Source organism: Callorhinus ursinus, unplaced genomic scaffold (assembly GCF_003265705.2).
Source record: "Callorhinus ursinus isolate GAN/ISIS: 27379988/994484 unplaced genomic scaffold, GSC_fseal_2.0 scaffold101, whole genome shotgun sequence".
Lineage (NCBI taxonomy): Eukaryota > Metazoa > Chordata > Mammalia > Carnivora > Otariidae > Callorhinus > Callorhinus ursinus.
In genome coordinates this window covers 590518-616327 of record NW_027397163.1, presented here as the reverse complement: position 1 = coordinate 616327, position 25810 = coordinate 590518, and the positions used below count along the sequence as shown (strand labels likewise).

General features: G+C 40.9%; 2 protein-coding genes across 2 annotated transcripts in view; one reads left to right on the top strand and one right to left on the bottom strand.

The window, feature by feature from the left end:
• The window catches only part of LOC112806790 (uncharacterized), a 909505-nt gene that overhangs the window by 812843 nt on the left and 70852 nt on the right, over nt 1-25810 (top strand). The gene's annotated exons all lie outside the window — the stretch shown is intronic.
• LOC141371799 (KRAB domain-containing protein 5-like) lies at nt 14315-22363 on the bottom strand. Its single transcript, XM_073889065.1, has 3 exons — nt 22298-22363; nt 14931-15057; nt 14315-14424 (listed from the first exon to the last, which is right to left on the bottom strand). Exons 1-3 carry the CDS (start codon nt 22361-22363, stop codon nt 14315-14317), a joined length of 303 nt encoding a protein of 100 aa, XP_073745166.1.

The following is a 25810-nucleotide window of genomic DNA, read 5'->3' as shown; positions in this document are numbered from 1 at the left end:
CCTGATATATTGTTTCATATCACTGATCCTGCATTTTAGTCCTGACAATAGGTCAGCTGAGTCAGTCATTTCAGGAGGCAACGATGCAGGTGTATTTTCAAGGATTGCCCTGTGGTACAAGTAATGTAATTAAATGAGGCAATTATATGAAAACAAAAGAAGAACTGTGCTTCATGATTAGATCAAATGTTAAGCTAGTTTTTGTCTTCTAAGGGTAGCCAGTTGAACAGACATCAAGATGTCAGACTTGAAGTATCTTCAGATAGACTGAGGGCAGGTAGCAAACACCTGACAGATCTTCCTGGTTTATTGTTCAAATGCATCTGCTAATGTTTTCAGGGGCCCCATTGAGCCAAAGCCCTAAGGTGGTCTCTACATGAGCTATTAGGATGATTTTGTTACATCAAGTCCTTTATATTAAGTCTGCAGAGCTTCCGGGAAAAAGGCAGTTTTAGTTCTCAAATGATTCCAAGTTAGAAACTTGGGAGAAAGATCAAAATGGGGATTTGGAGCCTGGCACTGGATGACACTAGAAAAAAAAATCAGGATCTAGTCCACTTTATAATGAATAGTATTAAAATCTTTTATCTACAAAGATGTGTTATGGAAACATTTTTCTTTATAATCACTCTGTTACCAAACACACCCAAATTAACACTAATTTTATTGTAAAATAAGTCTAGTTCAAGAAAGAAAATGTGGCCTGATTATTTACATAAGTGCACCAAGAATAGTTTTAACTTACAGACTCTTTAAAACCAGCTTTGCTGAACATTTCATATTGAATCTCTAGAATGAACTTTTTTTTTAAAGATTTTATTTATTTATTTGAGAGAGAGAGAGAATGAGAGATAGAGAGCACGAGAGGGAAGAGGGTCAGAGGGAGAAGCAGACTTGCCGCCGAGCAGGGAGCCCGATGTGGGACTCGATCCCGGGACTCCAGGATCATGACCTGAGCCGAAGGCAGTCGCTTAGCCAACTGAGCCACCCAGGCGCCCCTCTAGAATGAACTTTTAACAGCCTCTCCAGGCCAGAAGCCAAGCCAAATACTTGCTACCAGACAATGCCTGCGACACCTATAGATTTGGGTGAACTCCTCTCTTCTTGAGGTCCCCCAAATATCTCTAGGTTCCTGTACCTGTTAGGAAATGATCTTCTTTACTGACCTCGTAAGGCTGCTGAGAACTCTGTATGGAAGGTTTCAGGCTGATACTTCCAAGGGGGCTTCATCGGTTCCATAAAGTGAATCTTAATCCTTTATAGCTATTTGAGTCATGTCTGAGTCTATGCAGCTTTTTCTCAGCTATGACATTCCAGTCAAAGCTTTGGTTATATGACCAGGGTTTGTTAAATTCTGGGTTTGTTTTTTTTTTTAAGATTTTATTTATTTGAGAGAGAGAGAGAGAGAGAACAAGTGAGCATGAGCAGGGGAAAGGGCAGTGGGAGAGACAGAAGCAACTCCCCAGTGAGTAGGGAGACTGATGCTGGCTGAATCCCAAGATGCTGGGATCATGACCTGAACCAAAGGCAGATGCATAACCCACTGAGCCACCCAGGTACCCCTACAAGCAGTATCAGTGTGTCTTGTCATAATCAGAACAGATGCTTATTGAAAATATGCAAATATATATATATATTTGGTTTAAAAATATAAGAATAGTCTGTGATTCTCCAGATTTGGGAGGAATCAGTGTCTTGTCATAATCAGAACAGATGCTTATTGAAAATATGCAAATATATATATATATTTGGTTTAAAAATATAAGAATAGTCTGTGTGATTCTCCAGATTTGGGAGGAATCAGTGTCTTGTCATAATCAGAACAGATGCTTATTGAAAATATGCAAATATATATATGTTGGTTTAAAAATATAAGAATAGGGCGCCTGGGTGGCTCAGTTGGTTAAGCGACTGCCTTCCGCTCAGGTCATGATCCTGGAGTCCCGGGATCGAGTCCCACATCGGGCTCCCTGCTCTGCAGGGAGTCTGCTTCTCCCTCTGACCCTATCCCCTCTCATGTGCTCTCTTTCTCTCAGTCTCTCTCTCAAATAAATAAAATCTTTAAAAAACAAAACAAAACAATAAAAATATAAGAATAGTCTGTGTGATTCTCCAAATTTGTGAGGAATCAGCAAGGGAGAAAAGATAAATGTTTCAATTTCTTTCCAAAGATGTATTTTGTGCAACTGCTGGGAGCCAGGTGACCTAAGACAAAAAGTTTCTCCAATCTGTAAAAAGCATTTTTTAGGGGCGCCTGGGTGGCTCAGTTGGTTAAGCGGCTGCCTTCGGCTCAGGTCATGATCCTGGAGTCCCGGAATCGGGTCCCGCATCGGGCTCCCTGCTCGGCGGGGAGTCTGCTTCTCCCTCTGACCCTCTCCCCTCTCGTGCTCTCTCTCTATCTCATTCTCTCTCTAAAATAAATAAATAAAATCTTTAAAAAAAAAAGCATTTTTTAAAGGTTTTTCCTTACATTCCTGTTAGTTCACACGCAAGGCAATATTCATTTCAGTACAATAGTGATTGTACAATTCCGTAAGACACCCAGTGCTCGTCACAAGGGCACTCCTATCCCCATCACTTATTTAGTGCATCCACCTAACCACCTGCATTCTGGCAACCATCAGCTTATCCTCTATAGTTACGAGTCTGCTTCTTACTTTGCCTCTCGCTTTCTTTTTTTCTTTCTCATTGCTCACTTGTTTGGTTGAAATCTACATAGGAGTGAAATCATACGGTATTTGTCTTTCTCTGACTTATTTCACTCAGCATAATACTCTCTGGTCCATCCACGTTGCGGCAAATGGCAAGGTTACATCCCTTTTTAGGCTGATTAATATTCCATTGTATATACATATCAAATCTTCTTTATTCATTCTGTGGTCAATAAACATGGGCTAGACTGTTTGAAGCAGAAATGTTCACTGCTTCTCACTGTTGAACTCCTCCAACAAATCTGTGCCATGGACAGAGCCAGAGCACAGGACTATACTGATCATGGAATTCACTACAGGAAGGCTCCACACAGCAGTGCAGCAACTTCCCTGAAGGGTCACCCGGTGGATTGAAACTTGATTGGGGTTTAATCCCCGGGATAGTAATGCTTGGGTTCAACCACAGCACACATCTTGCTGAGCCCTGCCTATTCCACTGTCCAGAAGGCTTCTTCATCTCCAACAGCTACTCTACCACTTGACTTTTTAAAGCTATGCCCAAATGATTGCATCATCCCTTACCCCTCTCCATCCAGCGCCACTGATTTGTGTGTGTGATGTGGCCTGTGTGATCACAGTCATCATTGTCATCCAATAGCAACTGGTTTTCAGTAACAAACAGGAATTCAGTTAAATCATCAAGATAAAGTAAGACTTCCCTACTCCTCAGACACCCACCACATTTGCCAATTCCTTCCCTCCATTACATGTATTTATCAGATGACTCCACCAAGAGCTGCCTGTTCCTTTGCAGTGACTAATGGGGACCACCTCTAGTTCCCTCCCCACAAGAGTTTTTCACATTTTCTTTTAATAGGTCTTACCTTTCTCTCTAAGGATGGTGTCTTCATGTTTTACTTAGATTCACAGCCCACAACCTCGTGCTAAATGTCTGAATACCCATTGGCCTTCCATCTCTCTGTCTCAAGTGTTTAGTGAAGACACTCTTGCACAACTCAGGCAAAAAAAAAAAAAAAAAAAGGTTGTGATGCCTATGTAGCTGGAAACAAAAATGAGGAAAAATACAACTGCAATACTGTAGACAACTAGGAAATAAAACAAGCAGAAATTATTTTTCTGAATCTACGGAGTCCATTGTACACCTCGAGACATCTGTTTTCCACAAGCTAATTTTTCATCTTATAGATTTTTCTATCTCTTACCTGGGCTACAATATCACTCCATTGGGGAAGGTTTCTCCTACTTCTGGGGTATCTATTACACATGCGGCATGGTCATATGCCCACATGTACTTCATAGAAGCATCAAAGCAATAGCCCCACATATATAGTGGGGCACACACCTTTATTATGGGCCATGGTGGAGCGCTTTAGAGTCCCAGTTTAAGTCCAGATTAGGCGATTCAAACTAAAACAGGTCTAGGGAAGCTTCGTGGGAGTCTTTTCTAGGAGACACAGGCGGGGAAAGCCTTGGGAAAAAGGAGAGATGGTTGCTCACAAGAGTGGATTGGGTTGTCACATCTCAAGTTACATTACCTTGTGACTCTACAGAGTATTGTCTAGGGAAGCACTAGTGAGAAGGGCGGGTGTAAGGTCAAGGCCCCTGCAAAAGTGCTGGCTACACAAAGTGGATGCCAAGTAGCAGTATCATGGAGTACATGAGCTAAAACATCAACAATACCTCCACGTAAAAAAAAACAAAAAACAAAAAACAAAAAAAAAAAACCCTCTACATAATCTGTAATATATCCATAATAATATCATAGCACAAAGAGGAGAAAATGATACAACAGATAAACTAGGGGGCAGGGGGAATCACACATTATTTAAACCTTAAGGCCACTGAGAAAATGGATTCCTAGGAATATTATTCCATCCCATTACCAAATAGGTGATAGATATCAGTTCCCTACAACCTTGAATAAAATGAGATAGGTTCGGGGGCCTGGGTGGCTCAGATGGTTAAGCATCTGCCTTCGGCTCAGGTCATGATCTCAGGGTCCTGGGGTCGAGTCCCGCATCGGGCTCCCTGCTCCTTGGGAGCCTGCTTCTCCCTCTGCTTCTCTCTCTCTATCTCTCTCCGTCTCTCATGAATAAAAAAATAGAATCTTTTTTTTAAAGATTTTATTTATTTATTTGAGAGAGCAAGAATGAGAGAGAGAGAGAGAGTACATGAGAGGGGGGAGGGTCAGAGGGAGAAGCAGGCTCCTCGCTGAGCAGGGAGCCCGATGCAGGACTCGATCCCAGGACTCCAGGATCATGACCTGAGCCGAAGGCAGTCGCTCAACCAACTGAGCCACCCAGGTACCCCAATAAATAAAATCTTTAAAAAAAAAAAATGAGATAGGTTCACCTTGGTGGTGGGGAAACATGTCATTCATTACACATCCATGTTAATACATTAAAAACCATTATGTTTTTTGTTTTTTGTTTTTATAAAGATTTTATTTATGTATTTGACAGAGAGAGACACAGCGAGAGAGGAAACACAAGCAGGGGGAGTGGGAGGAGAAGCAGGCTTCCTGCCAGGCAGGGAGCCCGATGCGGGGCTCGATCCCAGGACCCTGGGACCATGACCTGAGCCGAAGGCAGACGCTGAACGACTGAGCCACCCAGGCGCCCCGAAAACCATTATGTTTTATTAATTAAAATATATTAAGTTCACACATAGACTATGTTATGCGTTTCAAATCCACTCTATTATCCCTCTTCAAAATACAGAATACAAGCATTAAAAAGCACTCAAATGCTGATATCACGATGTGGGAATAGTGATTTCCATAAATTTCAGTCCTGAAAACAGTCTTAACAAATGTGTGTGTACAATCGTATGGCATTGTAAGGAACAGTTAACTATCTCTTTCCGTTATCCATCAGGATTTCTTCATTTCAACCACATCAACTCATTCTCTCTAATGATTGCTATTACAAAGATACATAGTAGTTAACGGAAGTGCCACCTTTTTCTCCTTAAAGAGCAATTAGTAAAACATCGTATTTCTAATATTCAGGAAGTTCTTTGGTTTTAATAAATGGAGAAGAATGATGTTCTCAACACCTATTTCATAACTTACATCAATGTTATAACCATAAAGAACAGCTCCATTTGGATTTTCTTCATATGTTGTGTATTATACTTTCATCTTCCATGGAAAATTAGGGATGCATGAACTCCACCTAATGCAGAAGGGTATCTAATATCTTTGATGTAGCACCAATCAGCCTCATGGTTTCATACACCCACTAGGGATAAATGAATTTTCTGAAGTGATTTGAGAATAAAATACATTATTATTTGCTAGTCACAAATCTCAAATAGGGTCAATGTAACAAAAAAGCACATTGAAATTAATTATATCTATGGAAAATTTCACCCACTAAATCTTTCAAACATAATAGCATATACATTTTTCTAAGTGTTTAAATTTGTCTTTCTCCTTGGAATAATAACTATTTTGATACAGAGTACTGTCTGAATAGAGTGACTGATGTACTCCTTTTACTTGATATCTGTGACATTTATTGACATTTGATGTTCAAATAGTTTTCTAAATATTTATATTTTTCAAATTACCTTCTTTAGCACTCTGTGTGTTTGCTAAAGTGTATATTAAAATGAATGTCTTTCCACATTCATTGTGTTTCTAGGGTTTGAATCTAGTGTGCATTTTGTGACATTGAGTATGGATTGAATTCCAGTTAAAGCCTTGGCCACTTTCTTCACATTTTACAGTTTTGCTCCTATGTGATAACCATGATGTTGTGAGTCCAGGGAGAGAGATGTTGGACTCATTCTTTATATGTGTAGAGTGACTCGGCAACATGAATCTCTGATGTGGCGTAAGGGTTGAGCAGTCCTTAAACGTCTTCTCACGTTCTTTATATTTTTAAGGTTTCTTGCCTGTATGATTTCTATGATGGTTACTAAGGTGTGATTGCTGCTTAAAGGCCTTGCCACTTTCTTGACATTTATGAGGTTTCTCTCCAGTATGAATTCTGTGATGTTGATTAACAAGTGAGTGCCAGTTAAAGGCCTTGCCACATTCTTTACATTTGTAAGGTTTCTCTCCAGTATGGATTCTGTGATGCCGGGTAAGTGCTGAGCGAATTTTAAAGGCTTTGCCACATTCTTTACATTTGTAGAGTTTCTCTCCAGTATGGATTTGCCTGTGTCCAGTTAGTGATGAACAGTCCTTAAAGGTTTTATCATTTTCTTTGTTCTTCACATTTGTACGGTTTCACTCCAGTATTCATTTGCTGATGTTGAGATAGGGTTGAGTGCCAGTCGAAGACTTTACCACATTCCTTAAAAATGTCTGTTCTCTCTCCACTAGGCTTTGTCTTATTTATATTTAGTCTTTTTTTTTTTTTTAAGATTTATTTATTTATTTTGAGAGAGTGAGAAAGAGAGAGAGAGAGAGTACATGAGAGGGGGGAGGGTTAGAGGTAGAAGCAGGCTCCTCGCCGAGCAGGGAGCCCGATGCGGGACTCGATCCCGGGACTCCAGGATCATGACCTGAGCCGAAGGCAGTCGCTCAACCGACTGAGCCACCCAGGTGCCCGGAAGACTGGTGAGGAGCTTTCTCACATTGACTGTATTCATAAGGGTTTTCTCCCACATGGATACTCTTATGTATAATAAGGTTAACCCTTTGAGAAAAGACTTCCCCACATTTATAACATTCATATCGGTTCTCTGGAAACTGAGTCCTCACACATCTATGAACACTGGAGTCCTGGTTAAGTGTTTTCTCAGATTCAGTGCATTGAGCAATTCTGTCTCCCTTGAAAGGGCTCTGGTAATTCTGTAGGGTCGACTCTTTGTGATGCACCTCTCTAGCGGATCCCACTTAGCATGTTCTTCATTTTTTCAATTTCTGATTTGCAGAACTATTTGACTGATAGGTCAATCCAATCCTATCTTCAAAATGGTTCAAATAATTATTTTCAGCATGGACTAGATAACTTTTCAGATTTTCCAAATTGTCTTTCCACAAATAGGTATGTTTGATTATTTGATCGCAGCTTTTGCTTATTGAAACACACTGCTTTGTGGAAGCAGCTGACTTAAAAGGGGAGGTTTTCCATGATGTTTTATATCCTTCACTATTTGGGGCAGTGAGATTCTTATTAAAGGCAGTTGTCTCTGTTTGGATATGTCCTTCATGATATCTTTGATGTCCTTCACTCTCCACATCATTGTTCCAATTTGTCATTAAGCGTAAATTCTCAGCAGCAGTATTTTTGTATCTACCCATTGACACTTTTTGGAAAGAAGCTTCTATGCTCAGCTTTCGCAGGAAGTTCTGGGTGTCATGTGAGGATATGACTGAAAGATATCAAGTAAGAGAAAAGTAAAATCATTCCACTTACTACTTTCAGGTGAATATACTGATGATTTCTAATATACAAGCTTCAAATCAATCAGAGAATGTCAGAAAGATAGTTGAGAAGGAATCATCAGGACTTCATTCCTCTATGGACACCTACCTTTGCACAGAATATACTCACCACGTATCCTAATAGATAATTCTGTGGTATTATCATGTTGTAGCACAAATCACTTTCCTATACCTCAAATAATAAAGAAAAGTACCATATGAGCACAAAATTAGTAGAAAGAAGGAATTTTAAGCATAATACTGGAATGAACACAAGAGGATATTGTGAAAATAGGAACATAACAATATGAAGTGTTGGCTGTCAGAAAAGAGCAACAAAACTGACAGTCTTTTAACTAAATTAACAATGAAAGAGAAAAGACCAAGTAATATGAGAAACGAAATGAAAGCAGACACAGTATAACTGAAACCAGAGAAATAAAAGTAATTATAAGAGGCAAAAATGGATAATTATGTGGCTACAAATTAATACCAAAAGACAAGAATAAATTTCCAAAAAAGGTATAAGCAGTTTGGACTCTATCATGAAGAAATAAAAAAAAAAAAAAAAAACCCACACAACTGATCTACAACTACTAAGCAGATTGAAAGAGTAATGAAAAAACTCCCCAAAAAGAAAAGTCCTGTGCCAGATGAATTCACTGGATGATTCCAACAGACACTTAATGACAAAGTACTTCAAATCTCCTCAAACATTTCCAAGGAGAGAAGATAAGAGAAATTAACAAATACTCTCTCTGTAGTAACAGCATTACCAGGTTATCAAAGTCAGGGGAAGACACTACAAGTAAAAAAGGCTACAAAGGGGGCGCCTGGGTGGCTCAGTCATTAAGCGGCTGCCTTCAGCTCGGGTCATGATCCTGGGATTGAGTCCCGCATCGGGCTCCCTGCTCAGCGGGAAGCCTGCTTCTCCCTCTCCCACTCCCCCTGCTTGTGTTCCCTCTCTCGCTGTGTCTCTCTCTGTCAAATAAATAAATAAAATCTTTAAATAAATAAAAATAAAAACTATTTAAAAAAAAAAGGCTACAAAGTACTACCTGTGAGGAATATTCATGCAAAGTCCGCAATAGAATACAGCAAACTGATCAAAAGTACATTTTGCCATTTTACAACATAATCAAGTGGGAAATCTTCCTAGAATTAAGAGTGTTCCAACATATGGAAAAGTATAAATTTAAGACTCCACATTAACAAAATGAAGATCAAAATAACATGGTATTGATACAACACAAATTTGAACATATTGGACATTTCATGATTAAAAACACTCAATGAAGTAGGGATGGAAGGACACCTCCTCAACCTAATAAAGGCCATATACATTTTGTGGGAATGAGAACACCCTCTGGATGCACTGTGGTAGCTGCTCAGATCAAAGGTGAGCATTTGTTCAACAAATGGAGAGACTACAGAGCTGCAGACAGAGAGGAAGGTATCATGCCCTCTAAAGGTGTAACTACACTTTTAAAACTGGGAGATTACAAAAATTCAGACCGCAAATGCCTAAAACATGTGTGACAGGCCCCAGAATACCTTATTTGTGTTCCTCTGTACAAAGCAAGTCCATAATCCTGGGCCCAGAGGCTGCTTTTTTTAAAATTCCCAAATGTCAACAAAAGATAATAAGGTAGGCAAAGAATCAGGAAAACATGTTCCAATCAGAGGAATGAAATAAATCTCCAAAACTGGCCCTAAATTAATAAACAACTACTTAGTGCCTGACAAAGAATTCAAATACCAATCATAAAAATGCTCATGGAGGAAGAAGAAAAATAGATAGGTAACTAAATGTTATCAGGAAAACGATGCATGACCAAAATGTAAACCCAAAGACACAGAAAATATAACAAAACCATCAACCAGAAATTGGGAGCTGACGAGTACAATTACTGAAGTTAAAAACACACCAAGGGTCACCCACAGACTTGATCAAGCAGAAGAAAGAATCAGACAACCCAAAGATGCCTTGTTTTAAATTATCTGCTGAGAGGACCAAAGAAATACATGGAAAAGGAAAGAGTCTAGGGACTGATGGACTAATGGGATACCAATAAGCTACCCCAGAGGCACAATAAGGGGACCCCAAAAGGAAAGGAGCGTGAAAGGGGCCAGAGGGTTTACAGGAAGATCTAAGGGCTTGTATTTTCCACGTATGTGGAAAGACGAGACAAATTCAACAAGCTCAGGAAATTCAAAATAGGATAAAGGTCAAGACATGAACACAGTCATGCATTACAATTAACCAATGAAAAAAGTCACAGGTGAAAAGAGAATTTTGAAGCAGTATGACAAAAGCAATATATCTTGTACAAGAGAGCTCCTGTAAGATTAGCAATGGGATTCACAGCCAACCTGCTCGGAAGAACTGCATGGGACACTGTATTCAAGTACTGAAAGATCAAAATATCCACCAAGAGTACTCTATCTGGGAAAACTGTTTTCCATGAAGGTAGAAGTGAAGACTTACCCATGTAAAAATTCCTGTAAGTTTACCCGTAGATTTGTCCTACCAGAAATGTTAAAGGAAGTGCTTCTAGTTGAAATAAAAGGATTCTAAACAGTAACTAAAACCACATGACAACATAAAGCTCTCTGCTAAATATAAATATTTTCACAATTATAGAAACCTGTAGTGCTGTAATGAGGTAGCACAAGTTGCTTTTATTTTTGCCTCAAAATGTTTTGTTTTTATTTTTTTTTAAGATTTTATTTATTTATTTGACAGAGAAAGAGACAGCAAGAGAGGGAACACAAGCAGGGGGAGTGGGAGAGGGAGAAGCAGGCTTCCCGCAGAGCAGGGAGCCCGATGCGGGGCTGGATCCCAGGACCCCGAGATCACGACCTGAGCTGAAGGCAGATGCTTAACGGCTGAGCCACCCAGGCGCCCTGCCTCAAATGTTTTTAAACTAAAGCATAGGGTGCCTGGGTGGCTCAGTTGGTTAAGCGACTGCCTTTGGCTCAGGTCATGATCCTGGAGTCCCGGGATCGAGTCCCACATCGGGCTCCCTGCTCGGCGGGGAGTCTGCTTCTCCCTCTGACCTTCCTCCCTCTCATGCTCTCTCTCTACCATTCTCTCTCTCTCAATAAATAAATAAAAAACTTTAAAAAAAAAAATAAAAAAATAAACTAAAGCATAAAAATCTTAAGTCTAGGTAATAAAGTACATAACATAAAAGAATTTGTGATACTGGTAACATAAAGCGGGTGCAGGGGTGGAGATAAGTAAAATAATTTTGGATGCAATTGAGAATATCAGTTTAAAATGTTTTTTTGACTCTTTCCGTTGTTTTAAGTAATCTGTGTGAAAGCACAATGAAAATACATACAGAAGACACAAAAGGTAATGAGAACGGTATCAAAGCATGTTGTGTGTATAGCAGCACAAGTAAGGATAAAATGTAATACCTAAACTTGATACTGAGGTTGGAAATGTTTCAAAATTACTTTCACTTCAAAAAAGTGTTTCTCTCATGCAAGGAGAATATAAACTCACCAATAAATAGATGATGAAATTAATTCTATTATTATGACAACTCAAAGACATGATACAACATACACTGACCACTAACCAATGAAAGAAATACACAAGATGAGTTACAAAGTATGTATGCGTAATATTGATACAAATACATAATTTTATTGGCAAAAGGCATAAAGTTGATTTCATAGGAGGTAAACTCACATTGTCTTGAAATCTACCGACTTAAAAATTGTCATCCTGGGCGCCTGGGTGGCTCAGTTGGTTAAGCGACTGCCTTCGGCTCAGGTCATGATCCTGGAGTCCCGGGATCGAGTCCCGCATCGGGCTCCCTGCTCAGCAGGGAGTCTGCTTCTCCCTCTGACCCTCTTCCCTCTCGTACTCTCTCTCTCTCTCTCTCTCAAATAAATAAATAAAATCTTTAAAAAAAAAAAATTGTCATCCTATAATAAAATACACAGGTAAAAAGGAAACCACAATTACTTAATATTGTGGGAAGTTCGAAACAAAAAGAAGTACGTGCAATTCCATAATTATGGAATTGCAAAACCAGAATAAGACAAAACTTAATCGAAAAAATTCTACATAAAAAATGGTTGAATTACTTAAAAGGAAAACCACTATGTAACTGTATTTTTAAACTGTGACTGTGACCCCATGAAAAACAAGCATTGGAATTATTTGCATGTCTTCACTGACAGTAAAATTGTAAATATTCATTAAAATCAACCATAAAAAGGTCTAATGAAAAATTTTACAAACATGCACTTAAAATACATTAAAAATGTTATTAGTATAGTCCTCCTTTTATGCAGAATGTAAGGCTATAATTCATTCTTTAGAACCAAGCAAACAAAATCCTTTCATTTCTAAATAACCACCACCAACACTGTAAAATATACTGGCAATGACTTAATACAAAATAAGTATTTGAATGAAATTCGGGTACATTCTGAGGAAAGTAGAAGAAAAAAATCTAGTGATTAATTTCCCCTGAAATAAAATTACATTTATAAACAATAGTTTTTCTTAACTATGGGGACTGTGCTAATTATCTACCTCACTTCCTATAAAGCACATGTCCATGTCCTATCAGAACTTTTGATCTAAAAAAAAAATTAAAGATGAATCTCATATACAACTAATTAGAAAGTGAAAACACACATGGCAAAGTTACAAGAATTTCTTATAAGATGAAATTATAAATTGATGCTATTTTTTAAATTTTTTTGAAGATTTTTATTTGACAGAGAGACACAGCGAGAGGGAACACAAGCCGGGGGGGGGGGGGAGCGGGAGAGGGAGAAGCAGGCTTCCCGCCGAGCAGGGAGCCCGACGCGGGGCTCGATCCCAGGACCCTGGGCTCATGACCTGAGCTGAAGGCAGACGCTTAATGACTGAGCCACCCAGGCGCCCGATGCAATTATTTCTTTTATTTGAGACAGAGAGATTGACCAAATCTCAGCACAGGTGGGAGAGGGAGAAGCAGGCTCCCTGCTGACCTGACCCAAAGGCAGATGCTTAACCGACTGAGCCACTCAGGTGCCCCAACATTATGCAATTATTAAGAAATAAGGTAACAATTGAAATTTTATTAAAGCCAGGGTGCCTGGGTGGCTCAGTCGTTAAGCGTCTGCCTTCGGCTCAGGTCATGATCCCAGGGTCCTGGGATCGAGCTCCGCACCGGGCTCCTTGCTCGTAAGGAACCCTTCTTCTCCCTCTCCCACTCCCCCTGCTTGTGTTCCCTCTCTCACTGTGTCTCCGTCAAATCAATAAATAAAATCTTTAAAAAAAATTTTATTAAAGCCTACAAGTTCTGAGTTCCAAATGTTCTAGCTCACCTATGGCATTATTTAGGTAGGAATTCTAGGCAACAAATAATTATATTACATTATTTCACCATTGAGGAATGGTACATATAGAGTAGAAATTTCTCATGTTAGTTAATACGAAGAAAAATGAACTTTTGAAGGGAAATAAAGCATTACATTTTCTCATTTTAGGGGGGTGCTTTGTTATCTGATAAATTCACTGAGTCTCAATTTTGTTTTTTGTTTGTTTTAAAGATTTTATTTAATTATTTGACAGAGAGAGGAAGGGAGCACAAGCAGGGGGAGCAGCAGAGGCAGAGGGAGAAGCAGACTCCCCGCTGAGCAGGGAGCCCGATGCGGGATTCCATCCCAGGGTCCTGGGATCATGACCTGAACCAAAGTTAGATGCTTAACCATCTGAGCCACCCAGGTGCCCCTGAGTCTCAATTTTGTACAGTTAAGATTAAAGCCTCCATACTATGGGAAAGCATAAACCAGAAAACATGGGATGTTGTCTCCAGTGTTGCCAGAATTTCTGCACCAAACCCCAATTTGCCCACCACTATCCTCACTACCCTCACATGCATCTCACATGAGGCAAAACAGAACTTACAAAGGGCTTAATACTAAGGTCCTCAGAAATGGGGAGATTTCCCAGGGCCCTGACGGCAATGGAGAAGCTCTCAGACTATGGAGACTCCCCTCCCACTCCCAGGGGAGTCTCCTGGTCCTCCCTGTGGATGTGATGGACCATCACTGGAGCTGAAGGAGAATCCTTAGTGAAGGTAAGAGCTTCATAATGTTGGATAGCAGGTGTCCCTCTGTGAGAGGGTAAGAAGTAACACCAGGCTTCTCAAACTAATTTCCACTGAAGGAGAGTTCCTTGAACCACAGTTGAGGTCTATCTTCCTCCTATACATCTGGACACCCGCCCCCCTGTCATCTGCCTCATTCATTCCCACCTACCTGGATGGAAGGCCACTGTCTCCTTTCTCTTCACGTCCCAGAGCTGCCTCTCTTGCTCCAAAAACATGATCAAGTCTGGCTTTGACACAAAGAGACCTGTTTATGAGAAAAAAGGAATATGCGCATGCTGGAGAGTCTAGCTTTCGATCATGATTGTGCTCAGTAGAGAGGAGAGGACATTACAGATTTCTAGAAGGGGCTTTCCCTATTGCTGTTCCCCAACAGCTGCCCCTTTAGAACACACAGGAGGCATTTCTGACGTCCACAACCTGACCTCCACTTCCAAGTACTACCCCTACAATAATAAAGAGTAGAAATAGGGAGTTTAAGATGTGAGCAACATCACTTTATACCAGTCAACGTTTAGAATTGCCACTCATCTACAGAAGTGATGATGTTACCCCCTTAAGGAAGGGGAAGCTAAGGCTGAAAAGCAAACATCATGAAGGTGTTTCTCTACATTTACAAACCCCTACTTATTTCCCTTTCTGCCTCGATCTGAATTCCAGTCATTCAAAGAGGAATCATCCAAGAGACAGTCTTCAAAGGAAGGCACAAAACCCTGAGTGTGGTTTGGGAAATCTGGAAGGAGTCATCCTCACCCAGGAAGAGGAGGTGTCCGTAGTTCTCTAACATCACATCCCTGTACAGTTCCCGCTGAGTGTGGTTCAGGCATCCCCACTCCTCCTGAGAGAACCCTATGGCCACATCCCTGAATGTCAGCAGTGCCTGCAATAAATACCACAGTGACCGAGTGCCAGATTTGACCCAACCGGAAAAGAGAGAATTAGGAGAACTGGTTCTGACTTAAGTGAGGGACCTGAATATCCATTAAGAATTTAACACAGTATATCTGAAACTAAGTATGTACTATATATTAGCTAATTGAATTTAAATTAAAAAAAAAAGGAATATCAGACCAAACTAAAAAAGAAAAAAAAAGAAAAAAGAATTTAACATAGTATTATTCTCTACTGCATTTTCTTTTTTTTTTTTTTAAGATTTTATTTATTTATTTTGAGAGAGAGAATGAGATAGATAGAGAGAGCACGAGAGGGGGGAGTCAGAGGGAGGAGCAGACTCCCTGCTGAGCAGGGAGCCCGATGCGGGACTCGATCCCAGGACTCCAGGATCATGACCTGAGCCGAAGGCAGTTGCTTAACCAACTGAGCCACCCAGGCTCCCTCTACTGCATTTTCTAACCCTGAGGAAAAAGGATGGAAGATCCACAGAAATAGTGTAGAAGTATAGATAGTATACTTTTATGAAACATAACATATAAAATTAAGGCACCAACACAGGAATATACATTTTGAATGCATGAAAACTATACATAATTCTCAAATGAAAAAGTCACCGTGAGTTGGAAGTTCACTTCTCCAATGTCAATGTGTACAACAATGAACTGGAGACAAATTCTGGAGTGGTGCCTGGGTTTCCAATTTTTTTATAGTTTTATTTATTTAAGTAATCTGTACACCCAATATGGGGCTTGAACTCACAACCCTGAGATCAAGAGTCACAGGTTCCACTGACTGACCCAGCCAGGCACCCTGGAAATTACAAGTTCTAATATCAAGAATGGAAACAATTCTTCTTGAACATATACTACATACTAGATATCATTCTAACAGTTTTTCATAAATTAAGCCATAAAACCACAAAAATATTCTCTGCAAGCAGTAGTGGTATTCTTCACGATTCAAAAGAATACCTTTGTAAATAGTAATTATAGAGCCTGAGTGTTATCCCAGATTATCTGACCTTGAATTTGTCTAAGTGGAGCACTCAAATATACAAGACAACCCTAAAATAATGTTCATAGCAGGTTTTGAAACTGAGTAATGGAAAAATGTTAAGAAGGTAATAATACAGAATTGATCAATTAAAGAGATAAATGATTCAAATAGTTAAATTTTTAAGAATTAGGGGCACCTGGCTGGCTAAGTTGGTGGAGCATGCAACTCGATCTCAGGGTTCTGAGTTTGAGCCCCACATTGGGGCTAAAGATTACATTTAACAAATATTTTTTTAAAAAGTAAAATATATGTATATATATAAGGGATGGTGTAGAAACTGTTCATTGTCTTGAAATAAAGAAATATTTTCAATTGCTTAAAACTTACAGATCTATTTGTGGGTCTGGATTTTTATGGCTTGTAAACACACTCTGAAGACTTACATTGATAGAACTAAAATAGCTAATTCTGGCTCTTTTTTTTTTTTAAGATTTTATTTATTTATTTGAGAGAGAATGAGAGATAGAGAGCACGAGAGGGAAGAGGGTCAGAGGGAGAAGCAGACTCCCCGCTGAGCAGGGAGCCCAATGTGGGACTCGATCCCGGGACTCCAGGATCATGACCCGAGCCGAAGGCAGTCGCTCAACCAACTGAGCCACCCAGGTGCCTCGCTAATTCTGGCTCTTGTCTTTCTTTGGAAGTTTTTGTTTCACTTATCTTTTGTGTTGAGTTATATTTTATAATCTTAAGACTGTAGAACATGTATTCATTATGTGATTCTTGTTTTCTTTTTCTGCAGCAAAGGAGAACTGATAAGGAATAGGTCTGTGTCATGAGTGTGGAATAGATGGAAACTTACAAGACAAAGGCCCGATTAAAACCTTCACTTGCAAAAGCCAGTATATCTTTTTTTTTTTTTTTTAAGATTTTTTGTTTACTTATTTGACAGAGAGACACAGCAAGAGAGGGAACACAAGCAGGGGGAGTGGGAGAGGGAGAAGCAGGCTTCACGTTGAGCGAGGAGCCTGCCGTGGGGCTCAACCCCAGGACGCTGGGATCACGACCTGAGCCAAAGGCAGCTGCTTAACTACTGAGCCACCCAGGCACCCCAAAAGCTAGTATATCTAGTAAAAGAGGAAGAATCCTTTATTCTCCAAAGCAAACTACAAGCAAGGTTTAATTGAGAAGAAATGGGAGTTTCCAGATTAAATGAGGTGATTTATGAGTATCTCTCAGTAAAGCCCAAGGTACTTATTAATAATAAAGGAGAAAAAAATATTAAACTTACAGTGGAGGGATCTGGCCGAGAGCACCTGAACCCAATGTACATAATGAGTCACATTGTTACAGGTGCTTAATGTATCAGAATCAACACTGTGATATTAAATGGCTAGAAAAATCAAGAGAGGGTGCCTGGGTGGCTCAGTCGGTTAAGCATCTGCCTTTGGCTCAGGACTCAATCCCAGAGTCCTAGGATCAAGTCCCGCATCAGGCTCCCTGCTCAGCGGGTAGTCTGCTTCTCCCTCTGCCTCCTCCCCCCCCCCCAGCTCATTTTCTCTCTCTCTCTTGCACTCTAATAAATAAAATCCTAAAAAAAAGAAAGTAAAATCAAGGGAATCATAATCTATAAACATGAAAGACCTCAGTTTTTTTCAAACATCAAGCCACGGAGTGCCCATATTCTTGGTAATTTCTAGAGTATATTTTATTTTTTTTATTTTTTTAAAGATTTTATTTATTTATTTGACAGAGAGAGAGGCAGCGAGAGCAGGAACACAAGCACGGGGAGTGGGAGAGGGAGAAGCAGGCTTCCCGCTGAGCAGGGAGCCCAATGTGGGGCTCGATCCCAGGACCCTGGGATCATGACCTGAGCCGAAGGCAGACGCTTAACAACTGAGCCACCCAGGCACCCCTCTAGAGTATATTTTAGTACTTACTCTTTCTTCGGACTTCCAGAAAGCAAATATCTTCTAAGCACTCTTCTTTTTCAGAACTTTCTGAGTTATCTTGGCCCAAGAATATCATTCTGTTTAAATGTGTGTATTCTTTACCCTGTTCTACAGAGCTGATGCTTCATCTACATGGAACCTACATGACACATTTTCACCTTCTTCACTGAAAGCCAAGCACCTGGCCCCACCTACTAAGAATCTTCCATACCAATGCATTCCCATGTTGGTCTCTCACAGGGAATATTTTCAATAGTTGAAGGTCATTAACTCATGCCATATAGAAAGTCTGAATGGAGAATTGACCCTGGGACATAGGGAAGAAATATTTTCAAGAGCTGACCTTGACTGTCGGGAAGAAAAGGGAGGGGAGGGAAGGTAGTTGAAAACAAACTCCCTAGACAGAACATCAGAAGTAAGAAATTAAAGGGTTCTAAATCATGGCATTTCAGGAAGACAAGCAGACACAGCCTCTGACTCAGGACAGGACATTTACCTGAGAACTTGACATTTTCTCCTCTTCCTCCTTCAACTCTGGGATGTGCTCTCAGGCGATATTATGTGGAGGAATCACGTCTGCAACCGAAGAATATGCCTTTAGGGGTGTCAGCACAGACCCTTCACCTGTTATCACTGCATCCCAGGCACAAGGTCCATGAAAGGTAGAAAGACCATCCTTTGTCCCAGCTAAGATTCAGGGTCAGTGAGCTCCTACGTGGAGACCGACACGTGAATTTCTCCTTCCCTGTCTTCACATGCCCCACCCCCCCGCCCCCGGCCACAGACGCCCGCAAAATCTGCAACAGCATGTGGATTTTAGCTCCACTGACCTGCTCCTTCCAAACCCACCTAGAACAGACTTTATTACCTCCCTTGAACCAAAGCCTGCAGTCAATTCTCATAAGTGCACCTGGGAGCCCTCATGCTTAACCCTGGTCTCACAATAACCCGAGCACATAATTAAAGCGACATTGATGCTTCCACCCTGACCAACAGAGACTCTGTCTGGGAGGGCACAGGTGATGGTAGTTAACTCATCAACCTTCCCAATAGGAAAGCAGACGGGAAACACTTAGCTAAGCATTTCTTCCAAAGCTTTGGGGATCCCTTGGGGGATCAGCACCCCACTATTAAGAAGTCATGATTCTGCAGGTTTGCAGTTGGGCCCACGAAATGGCATTTTTCTTTTTTTTTTAAATTTTTTATTGTTATGTTAATCACCATACATCATTAGTTTTTTTTTTTTAATACGTTTGGTTTCTTTTTTTTTTTTAAAGATTTTATTTATTTATTTGAGAGAGAGAGAGAATGAGAGAGAGCACGAGAGGGAAGAGGGTCAGAGGGAGAAGCAGACTCCCCGCTGAGCAGGGAGCCCGATGCGGGACTCGATCCCGGGACCCCAGGATCATGACCTGAGCCGAAGGCAGTCGCTTAACCAACTGAGCCACCCAGGCGCCCCATCATTAGTTTTTGATGTAAAATGGCATCTTTCTTAAGTGCCCCATTGGTGCTGATGCTGGTCCCCCAGGCCTGTTTTCAATAGCACTAAGCTAGGGACATCAGACACATTAAGCCTGAGACCTCTGACTGGTGTGAGGGTTTGGGGCAGAAACTTCTAGAAGGGTAGGTTCCTTTGCAGGATTCTAGGGGCGGAGCTCCTGCTGGAATGGGCGTGGCGATGTTGCATAGTGCACATGGGGGGGAGATGGGAGTGTGTAGGCTCACCTGGTGGAACCAGGGTTGGGTGAGTTATCCCTTTTCAGAATGCTTCCCAGAGCTACCATGTGTCCTCAGATCCCTGCCCCGTCCTCCCTCTCAGGGGTCGGTGGTTGCACAGGGCAATCAGGTGTGATGGCCTGTGCGTTGGTGAGGGGAGCTTCCGTCCCCAAGAGACCCAGAGGGAGTGTGAAGGCGTTGACATCACAGCTTTGAAAGTGAACCAAAAGCAGGGAGGAAAATGGATTAACAGTTTGTGGTGGGAGCAGACAGAAACCTTTGAAAATGATGTCATTAACATATATTTGATGATACAGAAAGGCAGTCATGATCCCTGTTGTGTAATAATGCAGATAACTGAATTAACAGATCAGAATATTTTTTCTATGTTGCCCGGGCACCCACATGCGTGTGTGTGCAGGTGTTTTATGAATTGTGATGCCAGTTTGTTCTCCCCCACACCCTTTCAGGTACTGACCATTTCTCACATCTTCAGAGTCCTTTAATTTTTTTAAAACCATGTCCATCTTTTGGGATGCCTAGGTGGCTCAGTCTTTAAGCGACCGCCTTTAGCTCAGGTCATGATCCCAGGGTCCTAGGATCGAGTCCTGCATGGGGCTCCTTGCCCAGCTTGGAGCCTGCTTCTCTCTCTGCCGCTCCCCCTGCTTGTGCTCTTAAATAGATAGATGATAGATAGATAAATCAAAATAAAAAGTGCTCATTATATCCGAGGCCATCCTGGTTTTCTCTAGTTACGTACTGAAGAGTTTTATAATTTTTCACCTTACACTTAGGTCTGTATCCATTTTGAATTAATTTTTGTGAAGGGTATAAGATCGATCTCTAGATGCACTTTTCTGCATGTGGATAGTCACTTCAGTACAATTTGTCCAGAAGACTACTTTCCTCCATTGTATTTGCTTCTTTGTCAAAGATTAGTTGACTGCATCGATGGGGGTCTATTTCTGAGCTCTTTATTCTGTTCCATTGATCTACTGATCTATTTTTTGTTGTTTTTATTTTAATTTCAGTTAGTTAACATACAGTGTTATATTAGTTTCAGGTGTACAATATAGTGATTGAACACTTCCATACATTACCCCATGCTCATCTCAAGTGCACTTGAGATGCTGGTCTATTCTTTCACCAATATAACATTGTGTTGATTACTCCAGCTTTATGATAAATCTTGAAGTCACATGGAGTCAGTCCTCCAACTTTGTTCTTCTCTTTCCATACTGTATTGGCTATTCCAGGTCTTTTGTCTCCCCATATAAGCTTTAGAATCAACTTGTTAGTATCCACAAAATAACTTGCTGCAGGGGGGGCACCTGGCTGGCTCAGTTGGAAGAGCATGGACACTTGCTCTCAGAGGCATGAGTTCAAGCCCCATATTGGGTGTAGTGAGTACTTAAGGAAAAAACTTTCTAGGATTTTGACTAGGATGGCACCAAATCTATAGATCAATTGGGAACAATTGATATCTTGAGAATATTGAATCTAACTTTTGAAGAACATGAATTAGCCCTCCATTTACCATTTATTTAGTCCTTCTTTGATTTTGTTCAAGTTTTATAGTGACAGAAAACAGATTCATTTTTGCCAGAGCCTGGGGGTTGGGAAGAATGGGGAGTATTCCTTAACGGGTATGGACTACTCTTTGGGGTGGTAGAAAAGTTGTGGAATTCGACTGTAGTGACAGTTCCGTAAAAACATGAATATCCTTAATGTCACTTAATTATAAATTTGACAGTTTTAGAATAGGGACTTATGGTTTCCAGTTCCACATGTAAGCATCTTGAAAGTTGTTATTTCTTCCTAACAAAAGGTAAAAAACTGAACAGATTAAAAAATCAACAACTCTTCTTGGACCCATAAAGGAGGGGAAGACACAGGGCAGACTGCTGCCCCCAAGACTGGATTAACAATTCCATATTTACATAATTTCTCTCTTCTCCCGTTTTACTAGAAGCATCCAAGAGAAAACACTGTTCTTTCAACACTTTGCTGAGACATTCCCTCAGCCAAAGATCCAGTTCCATTGCTCACGAGGTCTACCCTGCACAAAACACCAGGACAGGAACACAATACAGCCAAATGCTTTTCCACATTGTAACAGCAATCACCTTAAGGCGCCTGGGTGGCTCAGTCGGTTTAAGCATCTGCCTGCGTTTCAGGTCATGATTCCAGGGTCCTGGGATCAGCCCCGCATCAGGCTCCCTGCTCCTTGGGAGCCTGCTTCTCCCTCTGCCTCTGCCTCCACCTCCACGCCCGCTCGTGCTCTCTCTCACTTGCTCTCTCTCTCTCTCTCAAATAAATAAATAATAAATAAAATCTTTTAGAAATTTAACTAACTAACTAACTAACTAACTAACTAACTAACTAACTAACAGCAATCACCTTTCCTCCGGCTTCCAGTAAAGCATTCCTCATTTCTGTCTGGGAACACACCAGAATGGCCTTTACCGTCCATATTTCTACAACACCCTCCTCAGGAGCATGGAGGTGTTCTCAAGAAGATGGAAGGTCTCTCTACAGTTCTTCTCTTTTCTTCTGAGCTCTCACCAGGATCGCCCTTAATGGTCCTTTTGTGGTGATGCAGGCTTCTTCTACCGTGCACTCCCCTTCCATCTTCTATCCATTATGCTGTTCCAGCGCCATGTCCACACTTTTAAGTATGTTTCACAGGTGTAGCCCCAGTTCTAATTACCAATTTTTGTCTTATTCTATCTCAGCTGCTGAAACAGAATGCCAGAGACTGGGTAGTTTATAAACAACACATTTTTTTTTTCCTCACGGGGGCAGAGACTGGGAAGTCTGAGATTGAGGCACCAGCAGATATCTGGTGAGAGCCCATAGAAATTTCTGGTTGTGTACTCAAATGATGGAGGGCCAAGGGAGCTTGCCTAGGCCATTTTTATGAGGGTACTATCCCCATTCATGAGGTCTCTGCCCTCATGACTTACTCATCTCCTGAAGGCCCTACCTCTTAATATTATCACCATGGAAGTTAGGTTTTAACATATAAAATTTGTTGGTACACACATATTCAGACCATAGCAGGTACCAAACAGAAAACAGGTTTTTCCTTTACTGCTGGAAGGTTCGAGCATTGTACATTTGCTTACTGGGTCCCAATTAACTTTCACTGTTAACCAGGACTTTCAATTTTGCCATGTTTTACTAGCTACTCTTACTGGCAGAGATGTGATGACACCTTGCACAGGATATTGAGACTGAGCCTTCTGAACTACCAACAAACAGAAAATCATCTAAATAGTGAAAAATTTGGGTATAAAAAGGATGGAGGTACTCATGCTAAATTCTTCTGCATCCACCACTGGCACATGGCAGATTTGGTCTCACTAATACTTCTCCCCCCGACACATCTCTCTAATGGGGATAACCCCCTCTAAAACTTATACAACAGGGAAGTACACACTGCAACACATCAATTTCTACTACAGATTCTAAAGCAGCAAAAATAGCAGGATGTTGACTTCACCCAAAGGGTCCTATCTGGGGCACGTCGGTGGCTCAGTCAGTGAAGCATCTGCCTTTGGCTCAGGTCATGATCCCAGGGCTCTGGGATCGAGCCCCATGCTGGGCTCCCTGCTCAGTGGGAGCCTGCTTCTCCCTCTCCCTCTCCCTGCCACTCCCTCTGCTTGTACTCTCTCTGTCAAATAAATAAAATCTTTAAAACAAAAACCATAAAACAAAGGGTCCTGTCTACATTGTTGTGGTAGCTTCCTTCCTCAGTATGAACCATTCCCAAACGCTATCACTTGAATTTCAGTTCTTTTTTCTAAGTGAATGCCAAGCATTTTAACATGCAAAAGAGTCAGGTGCTGCAGCAGTATTACACTTTCCCGTGGACAAGTATTTGAGAGGAATTCAAGGGGTTATGCAAGGCTACCATGGAGTCTGCCTGGGATAATAGGGAGATTTCATTCTCCTCTGGCTCTTCATCCTAAGATCTCTGCTGCCTTCTTTATATTGTAGCTACCAGTGTCTAGAGAGTAACCAGAACCAGGGGCTTCTTTCTGTCCGTGAAAGTAACCCACAGTCCTTGGTGCTTCCAGACTCCCCCATACCTAGTGCCCCCTGCATCCACAGCATCACACAGAATAAGATGGTGACATGTGTACCTCTTGTTAAAAAAGAGACAACAGTACCAAAATGGGGTCACTTATGCTAAGCCCCACATCACCAAACCAAGACGTAATACTTAATTTAATTACAGTTTCAGCCTCTCCCAGAAATGGAATCGTAAACCAGCCAATCTAGAACTACCCAGTCAGCACCAGTGAAGTAATCTGCCAGCCAGATCCCTGACAGCACCTAAAGAAAGGGAACCTTCTTGCTAATATAACTTCTTTGTCCTGCTCCCTTCTGCCTATACGTCTTTTATTTTGTACAGTTCCTTAGAGATCCTTTCTAACCGCTGGATGGGGTGATGCCCAATTCATGTACCGTTGACTAAAGACAATAAGATCTTTTAAATTTACTCAGTTGAATTGTTTTGTAACAGTACAGATGTCAGTAATGGGAACCAAAGGAAAGTTCTGGCAGCTCTGGGGACAATGAGAAACACTCTGAGTTCTCTGTCCTCACCATTTTCGGGGGCCATAGGTAAGTTCTCTGGGTTCTGAGCTCCTCTCTCTGTATTGAGCTCTCAATCTAATTGGCTTCCTAGCCCAGGGCAGGTGAACTTGAGCTTGCAGATTGTTTCACCCAGAACCCAAGCCCCTAACAGTTGGTTCAGTCCACAATTCCTCATTTGGTTGGAATTCCCAGCCCTTGGTTTAGTCCATGGATACACTGGTGACTGTTGGTGGTTCACGCCACAATTCCCTTTTTCATTGGAATCCCAGTCCACAAATGCTTGGCAGTATCTAATACAAATGAAGTTGAAAATCTATGACCCAAGGATTCCACTATGATGTATATACTGCATACAAATTCACACGTGTACCAGTGTATCACCAAAACACTAGTTCTGGAATTAACATACCAGCACTATTTCTAACAGCCACAAACTGAAAAACCACTCACTTGCCCATAAACAGTAGAATAATTAAATCACTAGTTTAATGTTCACACAACGGAATCCTATGCAACAATGGCAATGCATGAACCATGCAAAGATACAGATAAATTCACAAACAACATAAGGAATAAGAGAAGGTTAATACAAAAGAGTTCATGCTGTATGGTATCACTGATACAAAATAAAAATACAGGAAAAACTGATCTGTGTTTTTGGAGGTTAGAATAGTGGTTACCCTAGTGGTCGTGACTGAGAAGGGAACCAGGGGCTTCTGCGTGTTAATAATTTTCTGTATCTTTATCCAGGGGCTACATACAGAAGTGTATTCAGATTCTGGAATTTCTGAAATTTGCTGTGTACTTATGACCTTTGCACATGTCTTTGTTTTTCAAATATATATCACCAATTTAAAAAAATGGGCTGGGTAAAGTAAATAGATTAGTGCTATAATAGTCATGGATTGTGAACCTGGAAGTGGAAGGTATTAAAATTACTTGACATTGTGACTGCCCTTTAAGAGGAAGCTGAAATTTCATGGCTAATAACTATGAGATACCACTTATATAATCCTTAGAGAAAGGGGGTAAAAAGGAGAATTATTTTTAGAAATTAATGTGGAAGGGTCACCTGGCTGGCTCAGTTGGTAGAACATGTGACTCTTCATCTCAAGGTTCTGAGTTCAAGCCCCATGTTGGGTGTAGAGATTACTTAAAAATAAAATCTTAAAAAAAAATTATCTGGAAGAGTTAAGATAGAGAAACAAGACAACAGGCTAGGTTAAATGTAGAGCACACACAAGGAAGAGTACAAGATGGCAGAGAAGTAGGAGACCTTAGTTTTGTTTGGCCCCAGGAAGTCAGCTATATATCTATCAAGTCATTCTGAATACCTGAGAACTCAACCAGAGATCTAAGAAAAGAATCGCTACAATTCTACAAATAGAAAAGCAACCACTGGGCGCCTGGGTGGCTCAGTTGGTTAAGACTCAGGTCATGATCCTGGAGTCCCCGGATGGAGTCCTGCATCGG

Bases quoted from the DNA above. Each gene is read 5' to 3' on its own strand.
- LOC141371799 (XM_073889065.1), bottom strand. From the start codon at position 22,363: ATGGAAGGGGAGTGCACGGTAGAAGAAGCCTGCATCACCACAAAAGGA. The intron at 15,058-22,297 runs GTGAGAGCTCAG...TATTTATTGCAG, and splicing joins GACCATTAAGGGCGATCCTG to GCACTGCTGACATTCAGGGA. The intron at 14,425-14,930 runs GTGAGGATGACT...TCTCATAAACAG, and splicing joins CGGACACCTCCTCTTCCTGG to GTCTCTTTGTGTCAAAGCCA.